General features: G+C 38.8%; 1 protein-coding gene across 1 annotated transcript in view; it reads right to left on the minus strand.

Moving 5' to 3' along the window:
* Window positions 1-19,246: 19,246 nt before the first annotated feature.
* The window catches only part of ENOX1 (ecto-NOX disulfide-thiol exchanger 1), a 388,236-nt gene continuing 387,021 nt past the window's right edge, over window positions 19,247-20,461 (minus strand). The window contains exon 14 of the mRNA XM_044669387.1: window positions 19,247-19,450. Within this exon, the coding sequence (XP_044525322.1) occupies window positions 19,247-19,450 (204 nt within the window). The remainder of the gene's footprint in view (window positions 19,451-20,461) is intronic.

The following is a 20,461-nucleotide window of genomic DNA, read 5'->3' on the forward strand; positions in this document are numbered from 1 at the left end:
GGACTTGAAACTTGATAAACCAGTGTCTGGTCTGACACAGTTGTGTCTATGCACTTTCTCCTTTTTTCTCCTCATTTCTCACAATCTCCCTGAATTCATCTCCCGTATTTTCAGTTTGAAATCTTCATAACTGGTTTTGGCACTCTACAGAAAAAATGCAGTCTTCCTAACCCTCATTAGATATATTCTACCCTATATTTCATGCTATCATCTACAAAGAACTGCAAATCACATTCTCAGATGTGTTCTTCATCTTGTGAATATTCTCTCAATTGATAACTTGTCTAGTTTTGCATGTGTTGTTAGAATAAGTTAAGATTTAGGAGGCAGTTGGGTAGCTCAGGGGATAGAGAATCAGGGAAAACAGGTTCAAATCTCGTCTTGGACACTGCTTAGCTGGATGACCCTGGACAAGTCTCTTAACCCCAACTGCCCAGCCCTTATTGCTCTTCTGCCTTGGAACCAATTTTTGTATCAGTTCAAAGACCTTCTAAGACAGATGGTTTTAAAAAAAAAGTGAAGATTTTCGGGTAACTTTTTGTAGGATTTTTAGTCAGTTCATCTCCCCAGGATTTGTTTGATTCTTATAATTACCATTTTAGCAATAGACTATTGTAATCAGGGAGTGTTTGCACTTTAGAGTCCCATGGAGCATTCCTAAGAGCTCTGCCTCTTTTAGAGCTACTTTCCATTATGTTATGCACCTATTATTCTTAACTTTCATTTCCTAGGTACTTTTCTCAAACTTCAAGCCTGGCCATTAGATTGTCTTGAAATTTTTTATTCTGAATAGATCAATCATTTAAGTATGATGTTTGAAAGGGAGTGAAAGGCAGAGAATGGAAGCAAAGCTAGCTGGAGTCTAAGCCCAGTGGGTTTAAAATTGCCCAGTGAGCTCTTTGGGTAGAAGCTGATCAGGAGCCATTCTCCAAATGGGGATCCACCTGAGACTTGGGTTTTAGCTAGCTAATTAGCATCTGCTCTTGGGTATTTATCCACAAGCATTTTATTCAACCATTAGAATATGAAATTCATACTCCACAGCAAATCTTTCTGCTCAATTCTTATTGCCAGTATCTATTCTGCTTAAGTTTAAAGTATCTTGTGGCAAGTAAATGGTAACAAAAATAAACCGAGGCAAGATTTCTGTGAGATACCAGTTTCTTAACAGTGACTCATTAATGAGTCAGACTATCCCCTCCTCTCAGTGGTGAAAGGCCATATTTATTGAGATCCCAAAAGGAAGAGGGTGAGGTGGGGTCAGGGTAGTAGATAAAGGCTTAAGATCAACTTCAACTAGGGAAAGTGGGCTGGTCTTCAGGTAATAATCTAAAAATCTTGGCTACAAAATCTAGAAGAACCTCAATTAGGATTCCACCTACCCTACCACTCCCTGCCCTTGCCCTTGCCTCTGCCCTTGTCCCTGCCCTTGCCCTTTCTCTTGCCCTTTCCTCTGCCCTTGCCCCTGCCCTTGCTCTTTCTCTTGCCCTTGCCCTTGCCCTTGCCTCATTAGGCTTTCTCTTGGAGACCAAGTTATCTTGAGCAAAAGCAGGGGCAAGAGAATCATCATCCCCTGAGGAGTCCCTAGTCCAAACTGGTTCTCTGTTTATGGGGTAAACAGAAGTAAGGGTTTTACTTTAAACTCATTAGTTAGCAAATGCCCAGGTGGCCAGGCATTATTACCTTATTCCACTAGACTGTTAGTTTGGACTGGGAGAGAAGGTCTTTTGAGCTAGACTGAGAAGATGGAAAATAGTATTATAGAGTAATACTGATCATTAAATGATAGAGTTTAATAGTAATTTTTTTCAATCTATTCTGCTTTAATGTAATTTTCCATTTGTATTTGTCCTTGCTTCCTGAATAGATCCTGAAACCCAAAGGTATTAGAAGGCAAACAACTTTAAAACACACACACACACACACACACACACACACACACACACACACACACACACCCCAATGACAATAACAACAATAACAAAACCAAAGAAAAACCCTTTTCTTGGCCCAGATGAGGTATGTGGCAAATAATAGCCCAGAGAGGAAAAGAGAATCAGAGGCAGAAAGATAAATGTTGATTTGCATTTATCTGGGAAATGATGTCAATTGTTGTTATTTGTAATAGTTTTAGTCTGATTCTTTGTGATTCCATTTGGAGTTTTTCTTGGCAAAGATACTAGAGCAGTTTGCCATTTTCTTTTCTGACTCATTTTACAGAGGAGGAAACTGAGGCAGACAGTTAAGTAACTTAACCTTTCATTTCCCCTCCTCTTCTCTCTTCTCCAAAGCTATCTCTCATGATCTTGAAGAAAGGACCTGCTGCTGTGGCAAACATGGGTTGATGCCACACTTGTGCTATTGCCATGAGACCATCGCTGCCTGTACCGTCTCTCCTCCTTCACCTCTAGAATCCCCCCACTTTTTGTCTATAGCCCATACGTGAAAAACTTACATTCTCCTATGAAAGGGCTGATCTCTTATTAGTTTCTTCTCTTCCTAAATTTAAAAGAACTAAAAATCTGTGTTTGTGATCAACCTACTCTTTACCAGAGGTTGTTAAAATGGTATCATTGTTTTGTATCCACAAGAACAACCCCAACATTGTGAACCAAAGACTGGCTTGTCCTGGAATAATACACATTAGGAAGTGTTGAGGTTGGATCTTGCTGGCATAACTTGTTTGCTGAAAAAGTGGTGAAGTTCTTGTGGATTCTGGCTTTTATAGGTAGGCTCTATAAGTGATCTGGACCGCTGCCCACCAGCAAATTGCTCTGCATGGTAGACAGCAAAAATGTTCCCTCTAATGACTTTTATGAGCTGAGTAGCTATTGTTCCCAGCTGAGTGATCTTCCTTTTTTATTGTTGCTGAGCAAAAGAATTTATAAAAAGCTCACTTTTTTATTAAAAATCCTACTCAATTGAAATGCAAGTTCATTAAATACTGTTCATTCTTCTTCTTCTTGCTCTCTGAACTACTAGACAGTGCCTAAGAGCATTGGACAACATTTTACTAGACAGTGCCTAAGAGCATTGGACAACATTTTAGGGAAAATGCATAACCACTTCTGGAGGAGTCTCATTTTAGGTAGGCAGAATATTCATTATTCAAGCTGGATTTTGGCCACAAGCTTTAAATTAGTGCCTTGGCCTGGAGGGCAAAAAAATGTCCCTTGGGAAAGGCAATGAGTATAGGTGTTCAGCCTCTAAATTTTGCCTGAATCTAGACGATGAGTCTCCAAGTTGGAGAATGATGGTGAGATATCTGATCAATGTAGACATCTCTCCCTGGTTCAGTTGAGGCACCAATGATGCTGGCTCAATGGCAGAAGCCAAATCTAATGGCTGGAATGATCCCACTTGGATCCAAGCTACTATATTGTTCCTCCTCCAATCTCCCAACCAAAGGAAATGGTGTGACTCTGATGTCTGGAAAGGTTGCAGGTGAACCACTGCCTTGAATCTCCCTGGCCCACAGCTCAGAATGGGGGCCGGGTTACAGTTACTGGCCTTGCCTTTGGTGGTTCTGCCTTTTTTCTGTACACGTGAATAGAATGTGGAAAGCTTCTCAAAGTATGCCCTACCACTGCGGAGCATAAACAATGGCTCTTTGATGGTCCCAAGCTCTGCCTTGCAGCTTTGTGGTCTTGGTTCAGAAACATCCAAGACTGGAAGGTGGTTTTAATTCCTAGAGTAGCGGATGGGAGGGTGGGTGGGACAGAGCCAACTTTAATGGCATATTTTTCTTTGAAACTTTTCGTGGAAGAAAGATTTCACTTTCAAAAAGGAAAGCCATGAAAGGGGTTAAACAGCAGGCAGTCGGTGGCTAAGAAATGAACACTTAGAGGTGAGGGCAAGAAGACTGAATTTATTTAAAAGGTGAGGGAGTCAGTAAATGGTGAAAGGATTTAAGGCAAAAAAAAAAAAATTCAACCAAAACAATGAGGAATAATATGTAACATTTGAAAAGACATTTTAATGTTCTATTAAATTCTAAAGAAATCTTTTTCTATTGATTTTTCCCATTTCTGAAATGCATCATTGTTCCCTGCTGTGCTTTCATTCAAAATGCAAAAAAAATATTTTTTACAAGTCTGTGGTCTAGTGAAAAGGCACTCACGTGGACTTTAATCTACATTCACAGAATCATCCAGTTGGAAGGAGAATCTGAGGCCATCTGTTCTAATCCACATCTGAGCAGGAACCCCTTTTACTGACCACAGACCCTAGAAGTGGCTGCCCAGCCTTTGTTTAGAGATCTCCATTGGGAGAGGGAAATCCATTCTCACTAAAGGTATCCCATTTTACTTTTTGTTGTTGTTCAGTCATTTCAGTTGTGACCCATTCTTTGCGATCTCATTTGGGGTTTTCTTTAGCTCATTTTACAGTTGAGGAACTGGGTTAAGTGACCTCCCCAGGGTCACTCAGCTACTAAGTGTTTGAGGCCAGATTTGCATTCCTTGATTCCAGGATCTGCGTTCCAGGGTACCACCTAGCTACCCTTTCATTTGGGTAGTTCTTATTGTTAGCAGGCTTTTCTTTATTTCAGTTTGCCTTTATTCAACCCATTGTTTATTGGTTCTGTCCTCTGAGACCAAATAAGTCTAATCTGTCTCCTACACTGCCCTGAGACCAAAATTTCCTCCTTTCCCCACAACAGGGATTTGTTTTTCCTAAAAGACAACAAAGCTTTCCCAGAGACTTAAATGGCTCCTGCCTTGGTGAATTCCCCAAAATCACTCAAGGGAATAAAAGTCCCATTCCTGGGCAGTTGGGGTCCCTCCAATTTGGCGGATATCTGAAGAACATCACCATACCTTGCCCAGCTGACCAATGGTCATATGGAGTGGGAGCAGCAGCATCAATAGAACCAAGAAGTCACTGTATCCTTCTTGCACATACCTACCATTGTAGGGCAAAGTCAACCTCCTTTTGTTCACCACTCAAAGACTCAGGAGTGTCTCCTTTGGGTGAGATTAAACCTGAACTAACATGATGCTGTGATCAAACCCATCCCCTGCTCTAACTGATGTCTATTTCAAGGGGTCAGAGATAGAGAATTAAAGGGACCTCAAGAGGCTAACTAGTCTAAGCTGTTCATTTGACAAAGGATGGAACTGAGGACCAGTGATTTGCCAAGTTATACAGTTAGTAAGCATTAGAGGTTATAAGTAAATTGAGTTTCTCTAACTCCAGATTCAGCATTCTTTCAACTCTTCCAAGTTGACTCTCAATCTACAATGGAAAGAAAGAAGCAAACATTTATTTACTTGGCACCGACGAGGTATCAAGTATTTTACAAATATTATCTCATTCGATCCTTAGCACAACACTGGAGAGTGGATACTATTGTTATCTTCATTTTACAGTTAAGGAAACTGAGGCAGACAGTGGTTAAAGTGACTTGTCCAGGACCACAGAGCTAGTTTCTGGTGCAAAATTTGAATTTGAGTCCTCTCGAATCCAGGCGCAGAGCTCTATCTACTCTGCCATCTAGGTGTCATTTTAATAATGTGCTATTAAAATTGTTCGTCACAAGATAAGAGAATATTGTCGATTTTAAAATTAATATCCAAGAACTAAATGTTATATTTAATAAAGTTTTATTAATGCTAACTAAAGTAAGAGACAGCTATTCAGCACGCTTGCCAGAGCCAAAGAGAAAGAGGGAGGAGTTACAGCCCACTATAAAACAATAACGGGACCACGCAAACTTGAAGGTGCAGGAGAGATTAAAGGGAATTTTGGGAAATACTAAGGGTCTTATGGGGGATGCAGTCCAAGGTTCAAAATCTCCATTATACAAAATTATCCTAATGATCAATCAATGAACAAATAATTATTTAAAGTTTTTATTTTGAATATTTTCCCATAGTTACATGTTTTATGTTCTTTCCCTCTCCCCCAAACCCTCCTTATCCCTCCTTAGCTGATGCACAATTCCACTGGGTTTTAAATGTATCATTGATCAAGACCTAATTCCATATTATTGATAGTTGGACTAGAGTTTTTGCTTAGTGTCTTCATCCCCAATAATTATTATTCCCCATCAGCCCACGTGTTCAAGCAATTGTTTTTCTTCTGTGTTCCTTCCCCCACAGTTCTTCCTCTGAATGTGGCTAGTTTTCTTTCTGATAAGTCCCTCATAGTTGTCCTGGGTCATTGCATTGCTGCCAGCACAGAAGTCCATTACATTCGATTTTACCACAGTGTATCAGTGTCTGTGTATAAGGTTCTCCTGGTTCTGCTCCTTTCACTCTGCATCAATTCCTGGAGGTCATTCCAGTTCACATGGAATTCCTCCAGTTCTTTATTCCTTTGAGCACAATAGTATTCCATCACCCACAGATACCACAATTTTGAACAAATAATTTTTAAAACACCTACTCTGGGTACTACGTTAGGTAGAAGTGATACAAAGAATGAAGCAATCCCCCCTCACAAGGAGCTCCCATTTTGGTGAGAGAAATAAGGACATATGACATTTATACAACAAAATTTTGTTATGAACATATACAAAATTGTTAAATCCTAGAATGCTTAGGAGGGGGGACACAAGCAATTGTAGGGGTCAGGAAAGGCTTCATGTAGAAGATGGTATCTGAGCTCTGTTTTAAAGGAAGAGAAGAACTCCAGGAGGAAGAGGTAAGAAGGGAGATCATGCTGTTGGGAAGGTACCGAGAATGGGAAAGCATTTAATAAGCTCTTACTATATACAAAGCACTGAGCTAAACTGGGAAAACAAATAGAAAAATAAGGCAATTCTTACTCTCAAGAAGGCCACATTCTAACAGAGGTTTCAGCTGTGAGTTAAATGGAAAAGCCCAACAGTCCTTAGGATATAATGGCAAAGCAGATGGTAAAGCTTTAAACCTCCTCCATCCCCCCCCCCCAAATATCACACAGATTTGCTAAATTGGTATTAGCCTACCTACAACATTATAGCATATTCCAGCTACTTCCCTTACTTAATCCCTTCACTGATATGGTCAGCCTGAAAATAAGAGTCACAACAAGCACACAAGTAGCAACGAGGATTTTTAATCAGGGCTGAGGATACAGTTCTGGGGTCATTGCAGGACACTGGAGAGCATCCCAATATCTGCCCAAGGTTTGGGCTTAAATAAACTTCATTGGGGAGGAGTAGATGTCAGGGGAGTGGCAAAGAGGAGGAAGGGCTAACATGGATGGGGGGTAAGGTCTGGGCAGCAACTGGGGAGGAGTGACTGACATCTGGGGAGATCAAAGGCTCTAGATAATGGAGAAGTGACTCAGGAGTGATGGGATCAAAGTGATTAAAGTGTGATCAAATCAAAGGCTCTCCTCTGAGTGGTAAGTTTCCAGAGATATCAGAACCTTGAAGTCAATGGGGTCAGAGTAGCCCTTTCTGATAACTGCATGTGACAACATCAACAAAGACAGTCTCTTAAGGAGCTGCCAGGAGGACACTTTTAAACTAAACAAAAACATGTACTTGTTCCTTAAAAGATGAATCAGATACTTTTCAATCACAGAAAATATTTAGTCTGAAGGGTGATGTTGTCCTGACCCATTAGTGTGAGAGGTTGTTAGTGATATTGTTAGTCTTCAAAATAGCATTGAGAACTCTGAGGTACTACTTTACATTTATTAGATTGGCCAATATGATTGAAAAGTTAGATGATAAATGTTGGAGGGGATGTGGGAAAACTGGGACACTAATACACTGTTGGTGGAGTTGTGATCTGATCCAAGTATTCTGGAAAGCAATTCAAAATTATACTCAAAGGACTCTAAAACTGTGTACATCCCTTGATCCATCAATACCATGACTATGTCAGTATCCCAAAGAGATTTTTTAAAAATGGTGTGGAGGTGTGTGTGTGTGTGTGTGTGTGTGTGTGTGTGTGTGTGTGTGTTAAAGGGACAAGAAGGAAAACCACAGGCTTCCTAACTCCTGAATAGAATCTACACAGAGGACTTAGTCATTCCTGGAACATTAGAAGAGCTACTTTTCACACATAAGATCAAAGAAGCATTCTCAAACAATTTAAGGGATTTTCAGATTAATCTAAGACACTACCATCCTTTATGAATGTGGATAATCATGAGTCAACTGTAGGAGTGTTTGCAATTTGCTCAGTGTAGCAACCAGAGCCAAGTGACTAGAGCTTGATCCCAGGGTGTAGAAATTCAGGGTGCTGAAAATTAGTTGTATTCCTTCAGCAGGTAGCAATTATTGAGGTTTCTACTGCATCTAATTGAAAAGAGTTAGTTAAAAAGGGAACCTCCCAGATGTTCTCCTCCATCATTCATCAGCTATATCCCAGGTGAGTTCCTTGCCAGCCAGGACCTGTGCTGTTCTTTTCCTTGGTGGGTATCCTCCAGCTGCAACTTTGAGTTTTCCCAAGTTTCTCTTCCCATGAAGTTCAAGTAAGTTCCTCTTACTCCCTTAAACTACCTTCAGACCAGATTAATTTGTTTTAGAAAGTTAATTTAGTCTTAGATTCCCAAATTGCTAGGTATAGTCCCAATTACAATTTATTCTTGATTTTGAACAGAACTTAAATTAATGAATCATTTTTGTAATCCTAAAATGTGAAAGGAGATAGTATGGTCCAGTTCAGTGGTTCCCAATGTGCTCCTATCAGTAATAATATTAAAAAATGTATTGTGAATACCCAAGAGCAATTTAATATACAATTTGTTTTTTTTTCAGATTTAGTCATTAAGTGCTTACATGATTACAACTATCTGCCAAAGGCTCCAAATTAAATTTTTCATTATAGAATTATGATGATAAAACATAAAATTTTGTTTTACTATTATGAAAACTCTAAATATAAAAGTATAAAAGTAATTATAAATATTTTATGTGGGAAGCTCTAATGATTAAAAGAAAGTAATCTGGCAAAATTATAAAAATTTCTTAATTTTATAAATTTTATATAAGTAACATTTTAATGAAATAGGATACAATTTAGAAAATATTGAACATATGTTAATTATAGCCAAACTTAATTTTTAATATGGAATTTTAATTTAAATATAGGTTTGTAATATTTGGTTCCATACCAAACAAACATAGTCTTAAATCTGATTCTACAATTAATTTCTCTCTTCTGATTTAAAATGAAAATGCTTACTCACACAAATAGATGCTAGAAAATGGTAGGAGGTTGTTACAAGTTCTCTTACTGAGAGATGAAAATTGATTTTTTTATTTTTAAACACTTAATAAAAATTAATAGTTATATAAATTATTAACTTTTCCATAGGCTAATGACAAATGATATATTAAATGAGAAATAATCCAATTGCATATAGGGCAGGGGTTGGCAACCTTTTTGGCCGTGAGAGCCATAAACGCCACATTTTTTAAAATGTAATTTCGTGAGAGTCGTACAGTGCTCACAGTGCATGCTCCTGTAACAGCGCCTGAAAAAAAATTGACTTTATGGCTCCTGCAGAAAGAGCCACATCTGGCCCTCAAAAGAGCCAGATATGGCTCAAGAGCCATACGTTGCTGACCCCTGATAAAGGGCTTTATTAGTAACAGTTTATTTATAAACTAGCCTTTGTAAAGATAAAATTTCTTCAAATATGGCTTTCTTCTCTTCTATCATTGCTGTACTGATTATACTTTTATAGGAGTTCTATTGATTGACCAATGTTTTTGATAACTTCTTTTGAAAAATCTGCCTGATACAACAGTAATATAAGCAGAGGAAAAGTTAAAATCAGAAAATAGATTTAATACTGCAACAAGAGGCAACATAAAATTTGTTTCTGCAGGATTTTGTGATGGGTCATGGTAGTTTCAAAATAACTTGTTTTCAAACAGTGACATTTCTTTTTTAAGAATATAAGCATTCTTGACAACTTAAACTCATGATTTCAGAATTGTTAAAGTACAGTTACAATATATACATAGAGGAATGAGGGAGTTACTCTGGTATACTATATAGATAGTAAATGAGAGTATACACATGCATCTGTCAGTCCAGTGAGAATTGTTTTGTGTTCAAAAGTAAAATCTTTGTGGGTTTGAAAACAATTTGATAGCAAGTTAAGAAACTGCAAGGATGTGTTGTAATAAGTCAGAAATGATCAGTTTGCTGTAATCACTGCATGAACACCAAAATTGTTGTGCCTTTAATAGTGATGGTTTTGAATTGCTATAGAAATAAATCTATAATGCTTTCAATATGCATATGCTTGATTTTACAGAGGAAAAATATATTCATAATACAATTGGGTAATTATTTACTGCTTAAGTTTCCATTAAAGGATTAAAAAAACAAACAAACACCTCTTACCTTCTTTTTTAGAATCAAGACTAAGTATTGGTTCCAAGGCAGAAGAAAGTTAAGGGCTAGGTAAATGGAGTTAAGTGACTTGCCCAGGGTCACACAGCTAGGAAGTGTCTAAGGCCAGATATCAATCCAGGATCTCTTGTCTCCAGACCTGGCTCTATCCACTATATCACGTAGCTGCTCCTCATTAAAGAATTTTTAGTATGAATCCCTTGAACGATCATCACAAAATGCCAAAAGGTTTGAAAGTCACTAAATTGGAACCACAGGTGCAGTAGAGAGAGCATTAGACCAACAAGACTTGGGTTCAAAGCCTTCATCAGTGCACTCCTGAATTATTGTAATAGTCTTCTGGTTGGTCACCCTGCCACAAATCTATCTCCACTCTGGAAAAATTACTACTCATCTATCAGTGTTCTTTCTAAAAAGCAGGTCTTTCCCCATTTTTGCAGTAGCTTCCCAACACTTTCACTGATATTCAGAGTCCCTTATTGCCTTCCTCTCCTACCTTTCCAGTCTTTTTATACCTTTTATCTCACCCACCTATCCCTACACACTCATATTGTCTCTCCCATTAGTCCTTGAGCTTCTTGAGAGCACAGATTGTCTTTTGCTTTTCTTGGTATCTTTGTATTTGCTTAAGTACAGTGTCTGGTACATAGCAGATGCTTTATTGGCTGTTTAACAATAAATGAGGTGTTTATTAATTGATTTATGACTTCTAAGAGCATAAGATTTCATTCTCAAGGTGACCTCATGATTCTAGAAGTGACAGTCAATAAATAGATGAAAAGAGACTTCATGTAGAAGATTCTTAAAGGAAGGAATTCTTTGAGGTGAAAGTGAAAAGAGACTGAATTCTAACCATGTGAGATAATTTGTAGGAGAACACTAGGATGGAATGGCATTTGTGAGGAATAAGGAGAAGGCCAGTTTGGCTAAATCACAGAATTATGGGAGAGAGGATAAAGTACAATGGACTTGGAAAGACCCATTGAAACCAGTGTGAAAAACTTTGAGAGCTAAAAAAGAGTGTTTTATTTTAAAGGCAAAAGAGATCCATTGGAATTGATTGATTAGGAGACTGACATAAACAGATATGTCTTCAAGGAAAATAACTTTCATAGTCATGTGGAAGATATACTGAAATGGGAGAAAAACTTGAGGCTGTAAAGATAGAATTAACTCTATTTTTTAATCAAATCAAGAACTTAAAGTACTCCTACTTAGTAGCTAGCTAACCATTAGGTAGGACAGCTCACAAGTCACTAACTAGTTCACACCCCCAAAGGCCACAAGCACTGCCCCCCTTGGACAGTGCTAGGCAAATTGGGAGACTGCAATTGTTTCCTGTGAAGAGGGAGAGAGACAGGAAATGACATGGAAAAAAGGAGTATAAAACAAGAGACCTGAAATGATCTGGGCTGTCTTTGCTTCCTTCGTTTTGAAGAGGCTGGTTCCTTGGAGAGACTCTTTCCTTGTATTCTGCAACAGTGAGTAGAGCTGAAGAGACACGCTTTTCCTTGGAATCATTCTGCATTGGTGGAACTCTGGCTGAAGACACCACCGGGACTTCTGGTTGAGGACTACTGGGAAATCCACGTGGAGATTGGGACTTGGGGAAGCTCCTGTCCAGGGCTGAGCCAGACTTCACTGGAACAGCACTTAGGGCTGGTAGGCTAGACCAGGCTTTGTCTCTTTTCTATATTTCCCACTTTCACTATCTCTACCTTGTTGTAAATAAAAGCTGCTAACAGTCATTTTGACTTAGGGACTAATATTTTATGAATGGTGACCACAATATTATTTTTTAACTCTCATATTGAGTCAAACCCTAAATTTAATTGTTACCAGGCAAAGAGATAAAATTAAGAGGTGTGTAGTAATAATTTAGGCAGAAGAAGATGAGGGTCTAAAGTAAGCTGGTGGCCCCACAAATGGAAAAAAAAGCATAGAACTCAAGAAAACTTTATGACATAGTCATAGTTAAGAGTTCTAGATATTGAACCAACAAAGGAGACTGATTGAGACACTCAGTCAGGAAGGAGGAGAACCAGGAGAGAGAAAGATGTCATGAAAACACAAAGAGGAGAAACTATCAAGGAGGAAAATATGGTCAATAGTGTCAAATGTAAAAAGGATCAAGAAAGATGCAGACTGAGAAAAGACCATTAGATAGATCCATTAAGAAAGCATTGGAGGTACCCAAATTAATCTACTTATTGGGTGCCATACCTATCAAACTTCTAAAAAACTTTTTTATAGAATTAGAAAAATTTATAACAAAGTTCATCTGGAAGAACAAAAGATCAAGACTATCAATGGAAATAAAGAAAAAATTGTGAAGGATGGGGGCCTAGCAGTATCAGATCATAAACTATACTATAAAGCAGTGGTCATCAAAACAATATGGTACTGGCTAAGAGACAGAAGGGTAGATCATTGGAATAGACTTGGGGTAAATGACCTCAGCAAGCTAGTATTTCATAAACACAAAGACCCCAGCTTTTGGGACAAAAATTCACTATTTGACAAAAGCTGCTGGAAAAATTGGAAAACAGTATAGGAAAAATTAGATTTAGATCAACATCTTATACCCTATACCAAGATAAATTCAAAATGGGTAAATGACTGTAACATGGAAATGGCAGGGTGGAATTCCTGCAAGATATAGGGTCAAGCCTCACCCAGAATTCCAGGGGACCCCCGAGAACTCTGGGTAAGGGGACAGTTTAAAGAAAAATCATAAATAAATTAGGTGACCATAGAATAGTATACCTGTCAGATCTGTGGGAAAGGAAGGAATTTAAAACCAAGCAAGAGGGAGAGATAAAACATTGCAAAAATGTAAAATGAATGACTTTGCTTATATCAAATTAAAAAGGTTTTGTACAAATAAAACCAAGACAACCAAAATTAGAAGGAAAGCATCAGACTAGGACATTTTTATAACAAAACTCTGACAAAGATTTAATTTCCCAAATATATAGGGAACTAAGTCAAATTTACAAAGAAATCAAGCCATTCCCCAATTCACAAATGGTCAAGGGACATGGATAGGCAGTTTTCACATGAAAAAGTGTTCTAAATCCTTCCTGATTAAAGAAATGAAAATTAAAACAACTCTGAGGTACCATCTTACACCTAGTCAATATGGCAGCAAAGGAAAGTGATAAATGTGGGAGGGGATAAAGCAAAATTGGGACATTAATACACCGCTACTGGAGTTTTGAATTGGTCCAACCATTCTGGAGGGCAATTTGGAACTGTGTGCAAAGGGCTTTAAAAGAATGCCTGCCCTTTGATCCAGCCATACTACTGCTGGGTTTGTACCTCAAAGAGATAATGAGGAAAAAGACTTGTACAAAAATACTTCTCTTTGTGGAGGCAAAAAATTGGAAAATGAGGGGGTGCCCTTCAATTGGGGAATGGCTGAACAAGTTGCGGTATCTAATGGTGACAGAATATTATTGTGCTGAAAGAAACGATGAACTGGAGGAATTCCATGTGAACTGGAAAGACCTCCAGGAAGTGATGCAGAGTGAAAGGAGCAGAACCAGGAGAACATTGTACACAGAGATGGATACATTATGGCTCACTCAAATGTAACGGACTTCTCTACTAGCAGTAATGCGATGACCCAGGAATACAAAGGAACTTATGAGAAAGAACACTATCCACACCCAGAGAAAGAACTGTGGAAGCAGAAATGCAGAAGAAAAACATATGATTGATCACGTAGTTCGATATGATTGGGGTCTTGATGTTAAAAAAAAAATCACTCTAATGCAAATACGAATACCATGGAAATAGGTTTTGAACAATGATACATATAACCCAGTAGAATTGCTTGTCAACTTTGGGAGGGGTGAGGAAAGAGCTGGGAGTCAGGGGGTAAATAATGAATCGTATAAACATGGAAAAAATATTCTAAATAAATAAAGAAAAGAAAAGAAAACTTTGGAGGGGAGTAGAGAGCCAAGCCCAGAAATGGGAAGTTCTGGGTTTGAATCCAACCTCAGACACGTCCTAGGCATGTGGGCAAGTCACTTAACTCCAATTGCCTAGCCCTTGCTGCAATTCTGTTTTATAACTGATACTAAGACAGAAGGTAAAGGTTGAAAATAATAATAATAATAAAATACAGCTTACTTTAGAGAAATCAGTTTCAGTTCAGTTCTGTAATGAGATCAGAAACCAAACTGCAGAGGATTAAGGACTAAGTGAAAGAAAAAAAAATAGATGAAATAAAAAGTAGAGACCATTTTCCCTTGGAATTGCCTCTTATCATTGATGTTTGGCATAAAGATTTTTTTTCCCAGTTGACCATTTCCCTTCTAATCACCAGTGCATTTTGTTTGCATAAAAGCTTTTAATTTCCTTTAATCAAAAATTATCTTTTGATCTTTAGTAATCATCTCTATCCTATATCCAGTTAAGAATTCTCTCTTTGGCCAAAGCTATATCAGGTACCCAGTCAGGTTCTCTGCTAGTTTTTTTTTCTTTTAATGGTATGATAATTAATAGCCAGATCATGTATCTAAGTATACCCCTATACCCATTTGACAGTGAAAAGCTCTCCAGCTTTTCACTATTTGTATATTCTGTTGGAATTATATTTTAATATTGCTTTAGATATTTTATATAATGTTCCTTTGTTTTTCACCTTTACATATCTTGTGGTTTGCTTAAGCCAATTCAGAATATGAAAATATGAATTTATAAGAAAGACAAATTGAGAGGGGCAGTTATTTGCTTAAAAATGATTCCCAGCAGAGTCCCATTATTTTAAGTATTTATCTCTGCTAACACGTTTTTAAAAGAATGAAATTTTTTTAAAAAGTCAACAAAGTCAAAAAAGTACAACTTTTAAGGAATACATCTTTCATATATTATAAGGCACCTCTATAATTAAGGCAGCTAGGTGGTACAGTAGAGACAGTACCAGGTCTGGAGTCAGGAAAACTCATCTTTCTGAGTTCAGATGTGGCTTGTACTGGCTGTGTGACCCTGGGTAAGTCACTTAGCCCTATTTACTTCAGTTTTCTCATCTGTAAAAAAAGCTAGAAAAGGAAATGGTAAAGCATTCCAGTATCTTTGCCAAAAAGACTCCAAATGGGATAGTGAAGAGTCAGATATGACCGAAATGACTGAACAACACCTCTATAATTGCATGCACTCAACTTGATGTTGAGTTCTTCCAACTAGGACTATGATCTGGAATTATACCTTGTCTCTCTTGAATCCATCCTTCACGTGACTCTGGGTAAATCGCATAACCTCTCCTGGCTTAAGAGTCTTCCCCTGTAAAATGAAAGGGTTGAATTAGGTAACCTCTAACTTCCCTTCCAGTTTTATGTCCCTAAGTGATCTGGAAAACAAATGTTTAAGGTTCTTAATTTTAGACCTCGAAGCAAAAGATTACATATAGATTCACCCAGATGCTGAACTATTTAGGAGGGTCAGATTTTCACCATAGAATGTTGCCTCTTTCAAATGCCACCAGAGGATTTAAAAAAAGGTAGAAAGGGAAGAAAAACAATAGTTTAAATTTACTCTTCATTTCTTGTCTGTAAACTGAAGTACCCAAGGCAAGGTGTGTAAGTATTTTGGTTGGTTTACCTCTTTCTTTGCCTCAGGCACCTCTTCTGTGGAGTTTTGGCCCTTGGCAATTTTGACTATAAAGAACTCTAAACACAGGTGTTGGCCACAGAACTGCTGATATCACCCAATAGTCCTCCCTCCCCTCAGAATGCTGGTCTGTCTCTAGTGTCAGTCTTTAGCTGGGCTGAAGAATAAGGCTGTCACACAATCCTCAGCTTTTTTTTTACAGGGGAGCCAGGATTGATGTGCAGAATAGCTTCTCCACTTCCCCTTCATCCTCCTCCTCCTCCTCCTCCTCTTCCTCCTCTTCTTTCTCTTCTTCACCTATTCCACAAGAAAAAAAGTTCATGAAATTGGTATCATCATCTTAATAATATTATCTAACCCAGACAGAGGAAAAACTTCCTTTTCTTCCTCCTCTTCTTCTTCTTCACCTATTCCACAAGAAAAAAAGTTCATGAAATTGGTATCATCATCTTAATAATATTATCTAACCCAGACAGAGGAGAAACTTTCTCTTCTTCCTCCTCTTCTTCCTCCTCTTCTTCCTCCTCTTCTTCCTCTTCTTCACCCATTCCACAAGGAAGAAAGTTCATGAAATTGGTATTATCATCTTAATAATAATATCTAACCCAGACAGGGGAGAAATCAAGAAGGAACTGTGCCCATTCTGCACTGGCTTTGGGGAAGGTCTTATTTTTTTTATTAGGTCCCCACTATTTAATCTGTATTCAGCCAAGTATAGGAAGAAGGGTTGACACCGTGTTTGCCTAACACAGCATAAAGGTTATATCTACCATAAAATGGGAGTGTGGATTTTTTTTTTGTCATTGTTGTTGTCAAGGGATGAATATTTTCCATAGCAGTTCTGCATATTAAACACACACACACATACACACACACACACACACACACAGAGCAGAAGCATTGTATTTTCGTCTGTCGGTGGGATTTGTGTATGGAACATCAATTTTCTGAACAGACATAATTACGTACACAGTGCCATAGTATAGCAAGAATAGGTACAGTGTGTGGGATGGTGAATTTTAAGAAATTTAACAAAGACGGGGGAAAAAAATCAGATAAAAAAATGTGTGAACTCCAGCTATGGGTGAAGTTATTTTTATTTGCTTTTCTGAATATACCCAGAATCACTATTTTCTGTGAATGCTCGGAGTGGAAATGCAAACCTAGTTGATCTGGAGACTGGTTTTTCCTCTCTTCTTTTTAATAGGCCAGGAGTGCTTAAAGAAGAGCTCCCAGTGTTGGGTAATGATGTTAGTTTATTAAAGCTGCCTCCCAGAGGATGCTGGGGAAAGCCTGGTGTCAGCAAGCCGACCAGCATCTTCTCCTTAACAGTATCAAGAGGCTGGGAGTATTCCTGCTCATGGCCCTGCTGACGGTTGTCCCTGTGAGAGAAAGAAAAATCTGTCCAGCCAAGTCGTCTTTGGTGGAAAATGAACAGATCCGTTTGGAGTCATGAGAACCTAGTTAGCAGAGTTCAACAGTAGGGCAGGCCACTCTTGTTTAGGGCTTCTCTCGATGTTGTCAATGGGAATTACTCTAGTATAAATTGGCTGTAGGGGACAGATTAATCAACCAAAAGAGGTTTAAAGATTTTTAGCGTTTAGCTTTACTGACATCCATTCCGACTTTCTGATTTAAATGATGAAATAAACGACAGTTCTCACTTACCTTTCCCTTGAGTCTAGTGTTGGGAGATTTTTCTTTTTTCTCTCCTTTCCTTTTCAGAGAGGGCACAAAAGCCCAGGACAGGAGTGGCCGAGCTAGATGGCCGTAGGATTCTAGGGGGCTGTCTAGATGACACAGATCTAACGTGAAGAACCCTGGTTGGGCTTAGGGGTGCTCCGCACCTTCTTTCTCCCCCTAAGAGGTCTCTCTCAAATCTCAACCTCTGTATAAGATCTAGTCCTGGTTCAGTCCTGGGAGTGCCTGTCTTCTAATGAAGAGGAGTGAGGCTCCCTTTCCTCACAAAATTAGACCTAGAGCATCTCCTGCCCCAAAATTTAGAGGAAGATTTACTCATATTTTAGTTTGTGGCTCATGCCTTGGATTTCCCCAAAGCAGGGAGTGGAAAGGTCCTCAATAAAATGAATTTCAGGTATAGAATGTGGAGGTTGGTGGTACAGCGCAGAGTACCTGAACTGGAGTCAGGAAGACCTGAATTCAAATCCAATCTCAGATACTTACTATCTGTGTGATTCTGGGCAAGTTACTTAATCCTGTTTGCCTCAGTTTTCCCATCTATAAAATGAGCTGGGCAAAGGAAATGACAAACCACACCAGTGTCTCTGTCAAGAAAACCCCAAGTGGGGATGTAGACGCTAAATGATCACCTTAGTGCAACTATCAGTAATATGGAATAGGTCTCGATCAATGATACATGTAAAACCCAGTGGAATTGCGCATCGGCTATAGGGAAGGAGGGAGAGGGGTTTGGAGAGAGGGAAAGAACATGAATCATATAACTATGGGAAAATATTCTAAAAAAGAAAAAGAAAAAAATCTTTACATAATGTTAAAAAAACAAACCCTAAGTGGGATCACAGAGTTAGACCTAACTGAAAAATGACTAAACAAAAATTTTATTTTATTTTATTTTATTTTGCTTGTTAACTAATACTTCTTTATTTTTATTTTATTTTTTCAAAAATTTTATTTTTATACACAAAGAAATGCTCAAATATACAAATGATTCACAGTGCCTATTGGTAAAAGTTGAACAATCTTCTGTAACAATCTTCCTGGAATCTGAGTCACCACACTGAAATATGTGGAACTCCTGAATAGGTATGTTTCACCTCAGTTCTACACTGTCCCTCTCATGCCAGTTATCTTCTAAAAATCCAGACTAGGGTTTGTTCTTCTACTGGTGGCCATCTTCTCCAAAAAGCACTAAAGTAGTGATTGGGGAGTTTTCCCCCCTGTCATCATTTAGCTCTGGTTAACGGATCCAGACTCTCCAAACCTCTCAGACAAGAACCATGTCAAGTACTATGCTCAGCCACCTTTGCTCAAGAAAGAGTGCTAGGTGACCTACTAAGTGCATAATAAATGTTGGATCATTCCTTCCTTTCTCATTCAAAAAATAACAAATACAGAAAAAAGCAGCCCCAAATCTAGCCTCATTCTTCAAGGGAAGACAGGTACTTTTAGCTGCCTTGTCGTGTTGAGCCATTTCTACTAGAGTGGGGAGAAAGCCTACCCCTTCCCCACTTGGAGGGAGAAATCTCAGAATTACAAGGAGTCATCTAGAGGGTCAAAGGAAAAGAGGTAGTGAAGAGGGCCTTTTATAAAGGTCCACCAATATCACTGGCACTTCTGGTTCAGGAGCCAGTGAAAGGCTTCTTCATCTCAGAGTAAAAGGACCTCATCACTGAGTCACACATCTGGAAAGCAGGTAGGATATTGTTGTGATGAAACTCCAAATTCTCCTCATCTTTGACTCCAATCCTGGGCTTAAGGCGGGCAAGGGATCCTTGTATCTGTGCCATGCGGTCAACAGCATTCAATGGCGACCCACACCAAATCTGCAAAGTTACAGGCTGAGGAACTGAGAGTTTCAGTGCCTTGTTCAAAGTCCACTAGTTGGTATGTAACAGAGGTGGGATTTGAACCCACTTCTCTGAAGTCAGGCTCTGTATCCACTGTGCCACATTATCTCTCCTATATTTATTTCTTTTTATTTTTTTTTCTTAAACCTTTACTTTCTCTCTTAGACTCAGTGCTGCGTATTGGTTTTAAGGCAGAAGAGTGGTTAAGGGCTAGGCAACTGGGGTTAAATGACTTGCCCAGAATTACACAGGTAGGAAGTATCTGAGAAGAGATTTGAACCCAAGTCCTCCAGTTGTCTCTGGGCCAGCTTCTCCATCCACTGAGCCACCTAGCCACTCCTATCTACATTTATAAAATAAGCCATCGCTGTGCTCCCTAGAACTCTGCTCTTGCCAAATAATCTACTGCTGTCACCTCCATGCTGTAATGTACAGGAGATGGCAGCATGGAATCCCTGCAAAATACAGGGTCAAGACTCACCCAGAATTCCAGGGGACCCATCCATTGTACATTACAATGCCCAGGATCCTTGGGGAGACCTGGCTGTGGTGTTAGGAGCACCAGCGCCTTTATTCTCCCTCTTTGGCAAAGAGGGAATACTCTGAAGTTCCTGTCTATAGCATAGCATCACAGTATCTGAATGAGAAGTTTCTATTTCTGCCTTCCAGTTCTATACACAAGCCTTCACTCCATCCTGCCATTGTCTGAGAAGTCTTCTATTCCTTTTCATTCAGAGCATGCCACATCTGCTTTATTGGGAACATCAGGATTTCTGAACATTTTTATCTGATTCACGGTGTCCATGTTACCCAGTTCAAGATACCCAGTTGTATACCACTAATATGGTGTCCTACGTCCATGCTGGCTTGCAAATCTTCCAGTGGCACTAATGAATTTAATTTTTTTTTTCTTGGCAACTCAGCCAATCAGGTGACCATACCTTGGAGCCAATTAGTATTTTTTTTTTCTTCAGAACCAGGTGCAGA

This window comes from Gracilinanus agilis, chromosome 3 (assembly GCF_016433145.1).
Source record: "Gracilinanus agilis isolate LMUSP501 chromosome 3, AgileGrace, whole genome shotgun sequence".
Lineage (NCBI taxonomy): Eukaryota > Metazoa > Chordata > Mammalia > Didelphimorphia > Didelphidae > Gracilinanus > Gracilinanus agilis.